General features: G+C 47.3%; 1 protein-coding gene across 1 annotated transcript; it reads left to right on the top strand.

Annotated features, from left to right (window-relative positions):
* Positions 1–2,207: 2,207 nt before the first annotated feature.
* On the top strand, positions 2,208–5,021 carry LOC309392692 (vomeronasal type-2 receptor 26-like; the record flags this gene model as incomplete). Its single annotated transcript, XM_081954121.1, has 3 exons — positions 2,208–2,231; positions 3,699–3,813; positions 4,111–5,021. 3 exons carry the CDS (start codon positions 2,208–2,210, stop codon positions 5,019–5,021), a joined length of 1,050 nt encoding a protein of 349 aa, XP_081810247.1.
* Positions 5,022–5,772: the final 751 nt, after the last annotated feature.

The following is a 5,772-nucleotide window of genomic DNA, read 5'->3' as shown; positions in this document are numbered from 1 at the left end:
TTCTTCCCAACCTGCACATGACTGTTAAAGCCAGGAGATGTCATGGATTGGGTAAAATGGCGCAAAGCTCACTTAACAACGCTCTTGCTTAGCAACCAAAATGTTGGGCTCAATTGTCATAAGTCAAGGACTGTCTCTGCCTTCCTCTGCATGGCAGCCTTGTCCTAGTAAACTCCTTCCCTTTTCTGGCAATTTTCCTCTCTGTTAGAGGCACCAAAATGATACAGAGGATGTAAGGTCTCCAGCTGGAGCAGGGGGTTGGACTAGATGACCCCCGAGATCCCTTCCAATCCTAGATTGCTGTGCTGTTTCAAAGAGTGTTCTGGAGCTTTCCTTCCTCTCTTCTTTTTTCTCTCCCTCCCTCCCTCCCTCCATGTATGTGTATATACATCCATCCACCCATTTATATCTTATTCACTTTCTTTTCCCTACCTCCCGCCCTCCCTCCCTCCCTCTTTCTTTCATTCTTTCTTTACCTTTTATTTCTTTTTTCTTTTCTTTCTTGTTTCTCCCTTCTTTTTCTTTCTCTCCCTTTCACCCTCTTTCTTTCTTTCTCTTTGTATCCCTTCCTTTACTCCTTTCAAAGCTAAGAGATCCACCTGAAACAAAAACTCATTTGGATGAAACCGGCCATTACATACTCTCTCTCTCTCTCTCTCTCTCTCTCTCTCTCTCTCTCTCTCTCTCTCTCCCTCCCTCCCTCCCTCCCTCCCTCCCTCCCTCTTCCAACCAGCTATGCACCTCACCTCATTGTTTGCTTTTAGCGGTGGGCCGGTCACCGATGTCCTTTTCCAGGGTGCTCTGGGGATCCCCCTCCCAAAAAACACCAGGTTGCTTCTGGAGGGGGAAGGCAGATGGGCAGCATTCCCCCCTCCCTGGGTGCCTGCAGCCTTGGAGCCTGCAGCAACTCCCAGCCCTTGCACAGCAAAGGCAATGAACAACTTCTCACTCGCCAGAAGATTTTCTTTAGTGTGGAAGGGCCCAGAGTTGCTCCAAGGCTGCAGGCACCCAGGGAGGGGGGGAGGGGGGATGCTGTCCGTCTTCCCTCTCCCAAAGCAACATCGGAGGTTTTCAGCTCTTCTGCAGAGGCATTTTTTAAAAGAAAACCCCCCAAAAGCCACAAGATCCGGAGCTGCCAGTCTCCAGTAAGATGTGCATCTCGTGGCCTGGCCCAGCCCATCCCCTGCCCCACCCGCCACCCCCAAATTGCACCTCATTGTGAGCGTCTCTCAGCCATTGTGTGCAGGGAAAAACCTTGCACAGTAAAGAAAAACTTCCCAAGAGTTCGATAAATTGTTAATTACGTCACACTCACGAGAAGGTTTTCTTTACTGTGCAAGGTTTTTCCCTGCACACAACGGCTGAGAGACGCCTGCAGTGGGGTGCAATTTGGGCCCACCCCTCACTCCAAGGCAAGGCCTATCAATTCAATAAGACTCAATAAGCCAGGGGTTGCTCCCTCGACCGGCTCCACCGAAGATCCCCTTCATCCTTCTTGAGTCGGTCCGCTTTGCCGCCCGGTGAACAACTGAGCCAAACCGCTCCTGCCAAGCGGCTTCCCCCAACTCCCCATGCCCGACCATTAAGCCAACCGATGGTTATGCAACCGGAGCCAACTGGTCGCAAAGCTGGGTTGACAATGAGCCTCCGAGGTCTCCCTCCTGTCTGCTTGCGCAGCGCGTGCTCAGCTGCCCCCTCTGATCCCCCGGCTGGATGCAGCCACTCACCTGCGACTGGAAAGTGAGGTCATCCACCGCCTTCTTTTCCAGCACTTGCTCAGAGACCTCCTACCATCCGGCTCACCCCCCAGCCTCCCCCCGAACATCCCCCACGCCTGGGCACAGACACTCACCGGTTCTTTCTTCTTCTGTTTCCAAACTAAGCCCCGATTGGTTGGTTGGTTGGTTGGTTGATTGGTTAAAGTGCGCTTGGATCAGAAAGCTCCATCACTGGAGGCTTTTAAGAGGGAGAACTTTTCAGCTGCCAGCTGGCAAAGAAAGCTCTCAGCCATGACCGGCGCTGCTGTGGCTCCCGCCGGCTGGGTGGACAAAGGAGCAGGTGGCGGCTGCGGCCTCAGTCTGGCACGAGCTGAGGGCCTGGTCTGGGGAGGTGGGGAGTGGCTCACCCAGGCAGCTACTGCAACAGCAGGGCTGGCCAGGTCCCACCCCGTGTGTTGCACCCCCCTCCCAGCTTTCGCCCATGCCTCCATGCCGTTTTCGGGCGTGCAACACGTGGGAGATCCTAGCTGCAGTTTACTCGTGAGCAACATTGGCCGGGAGAGGCAGGGAGAAAGGCCAATGGGGCTCACGAGTAAACTGAGGTTCCTAAGTGGGATCGAGCCAGGGGTGGGTTCTGTCTACCGCTATTGCCGGTTGCTCTGCGCATGCACAGAAGCCAAAAACTAAATGGCCGAGAGAACCAGTTCAGGGGCCTGGCCAGCCTAGATTGCTGCTGGTTCCAGCCACCCAGGCCACCAGGTTACTACCGTTTCAGCCAAACTGGTCCAAACAGGTAGGAACCCACCTCTGATCTGGAGGTTTTTTCCATCAGGATTACAAGGGAGAAGATTAGCCTGACAGATTTCTTCTTGATCAACCCATGATTTCTGGGAATCAATCTGTTGTTTTCAAAGAGTTTATGAATAATCTTTTTTTTCTCTGTTAATTTTATTTGTTATCTGCTCTAAAATATTCCCTACAATTGACCAACTGTGTCTATTATATTTTCTCTATAGTTTGATAATTTTTTTTCAAACTTTTTCATTCACTTATGAAGATTATGGCAGTATTTGTATCCTATTTAACCATGTTTGGAGATGAGACAATTGTAGAAGAAAGATTCAATGTGGGATAAGAAACAAAGTTTTCTGTTTTAAAATTCCCATTCTAGTTTCATCCCTTTCTGGAGAAGAATGAATTTTGGAATATTTCTGAGATGAAACTGTACTTGGACCAAAATGGACAGATAACAGCAGATCTGGAAATTCCGGGCTTCTTGGTTCTCCCCAAAGAGGATCCCAGGAGAGAGGCTCTGGCGCTTTTTCAAAAACAGAGACTTTCTATCAGACAAGATGCTCTTTCAGGGCTAAAGTTGCTCAATAAGGTGGGATAAATTTTGGTGTCTTTTCTCTGTTTCCCAAAGCCTGAGGTCCCATTTCAAGTGGGCAAAGCTTATAGTCTCCAGGGTGGTTGGCCTTCCATGCCAGTTGGTGTCATCTAATGGAAGTTCTTCAACAGACAGGACCTAAGTGGAGGGGCTTTGCCATGTTTTATGGAAACCTTTTAAGATCTTACTGGTCAGAGGTTTCTTTCTTCATCACAGTTTTATTCTATCTTTAAAAAATCTAATGGAATAAAAGTTTCCTAAAATTTTTATAGTAAACTTTATTCTCAGTTTTAATATGAATATATCATCATACTTAAATCTTTTTTTCAATTCCATCCCTCTAGACTATTAAGTAGAAAAGTACCTTATTGCAATGTTAAATTCCAAAAGGAAAAGGAAGGAACTAAATGAAGAATCTGCCAGTTGTTATCCCTCCTGCATCTGTTTAGAAGTAGTCAGAGATTTCATATTTACCTCAGTGAAGACCAGAGGCTACTTGTCTCCATCCATTTCTCCCTCCATTTTCCATGGACGGAGAGTCCTAACATCTTTTCTTTGGCATTCCTTGTTTTTCTGCTCAGTCCCTGCCTCAGTCCAAATGTGTGGAAAGTTGTCGTCCTGGATTTGTCAAGAGGGCTCAAGAAGGAGAGCCAGTTTGCTGCTACGACTGCGTTCCTTGTCCGGAGGGGACCTTCTCCACTCAGGAAGGTGGGTGAGACTGGAGGAAAGGAAGTGGAACTGATTCATTACATACATGAAATAATAAAGTTTGGTTCTGAACATCACACAGGAAATTTTTCGAGTCCCAATTCTTCTCTCACTTTCATAGACAATTAAACAAAAATTGATTTTAAAAAAAAGTCTTATACTTCTTACCATCTCTCACTAGAGGTACTAATAAATGTGTCCTGGACAATATCTCCTGGTATCACTTGTTGTCCAAATAAAGTATTTCCTGAAAGATAAAAGGAGAGAATAGTAAGGGAATATGGGTTTTTTTCTCAGATGCAGGAAAATGCACCAAGTGTCCGGATGACAAATATCCAAATGAGGACAGAATCCAATGTATCCCCAAAGTTATAACCTTCCTGTCTTATGAAGAACATCTGGGCATCATCCTGGTCTCTTTTGCCCTGGTCTTGTTCCAAATTGCAGGCCTTGTTTTAATCATCTTCACTAAATACCGAGAAACTCCCATTGTCAAAGCCAACAACCGGGACCTTTCCTACATCCTCCTGGTCTCCCTCCTGCTTTGCTTCTTGTCTCCTCTTCTCTTCATTGGTCAACCAAGGAAAGGCACCTGCCTTCTCCGACAGACGGTTTTCAGCATCATCTTCTCAGTTGCCATTTCTTCTCTCTTGGCCAAAACCATCACGGTGGTGCTGGCTTTCCTGGCCACAAAACCAGGAAACCGAGTGAAGAGATGGTTGGGGAAGAGCTTGGCCAACTCCATCATCCTTTCTTCTTCTGCAGTCCAAATTATCATCTGCTCCATCTGGCTGGGAGCTTCTCCCCCCTTCCCTGACTCTGACCTCCACTCCCAGCCTGGAGAGATCATCCTGCAATGCAACGAAGGGGCTGTTGTCATGTTCTACGTCACCCTCAGCTACATGGGCTTCCTGGCTGCCATCTGCTTCACGGTGGCTTTCCTGGCCAGGAATCTGCCTGGGGCCTTCAACGAAGCCAAGCTGATCACCTTCAGCATGCTGGTCTTCTGCAGTGTCTGGGTGACTTTTGTGCCCACCTACCTGAGCACCAAAGGGAAATACATGGTGGCTGTTCAGGTCTTCTCCATCCTGGCCTCCAGTGCTGGTCTGCTGGGCTGCATCTTCATCCCCAAGTGCTACATTATCCTTCTGAGGCCAAACCTGAACACAAAGGAGCATCTTACAGCCAGAACAAATGTCAAAACATGAGAAAAAACACCATGATATTTAAGAATGGTATAATGTCCATTTATTTGAACGAATGCCTGAATTATTTCCACTTAGATAGTATGCAGGAATCAAAGAACATATCTACATGTTTCCAAATGGGAAATTGTTGAAGGATTTTAATTCTTGTAACTGCCTTCCTTTTCACCTCAATAAATCTTGCTAAAGAGAACTCTGCTAAAGCCATTCAGAGGAATTTGCTGTTCACCAACTGCCAATGAATTTGACACCTTTTAAAAAATGTTTTTTTTAAAAATGATTCCTATGGACAGCACTAAAAGTGTATGTGTGAGAGAATGAATAGGAAAAGTGGTAAGATAGATTCTATGGGAGCCAAGCTCCAACTACCATGTTATTTGATAATCTCCATGAGAACCATTGGCCATCCCACCAAGCCGGAGAAGGTGGGGGCCTCCAGGTCCTCTTGCTTAGATGTTCTCATCCAAGGAGACCTACTTAGCTCACTTTTCCATAGCTGCTCCTGCCCTGTAAAAGAGGCTTTTCCTTGAGATCCACCATCCTGTCTCCATCCTGTTTTTTGGGTGATAAGGACAGCAGAAACATCCGTTCTTTTCCCCAGTGCATGGGCCAGGTTGAGACTGGAGTCCAGAAGATGTGGGTGGAGAAACCCCACAAGAGAGTCAGACTGCATCCTGAGGAGATTGGGCTCCTTGTAGCTGCACCAGGTGAATAGTTGCAAGCAGGCAAACGGCTGTGTCTCAAACTCCTTCAC

The sequence above is a fragment of the Natrix helvetica genome (genome assembly GCF_964273705.1).
Source record: "Natrix helvetica genome assembly, chromosome: 5".
In the NCBI taxonomy this organism is placed as follows: domain Eukaryota; kingdom Metazoa; phylum Chordata; class Lepidosauria; order Squamata; family Natricidae; genus Natrix; species Natrix helvetica.
The sequence above is the reverse complement of the archived record's forward strand: the minus strand, read 5'-3'. Positions and strand labels throughout refer to the sequence as shown.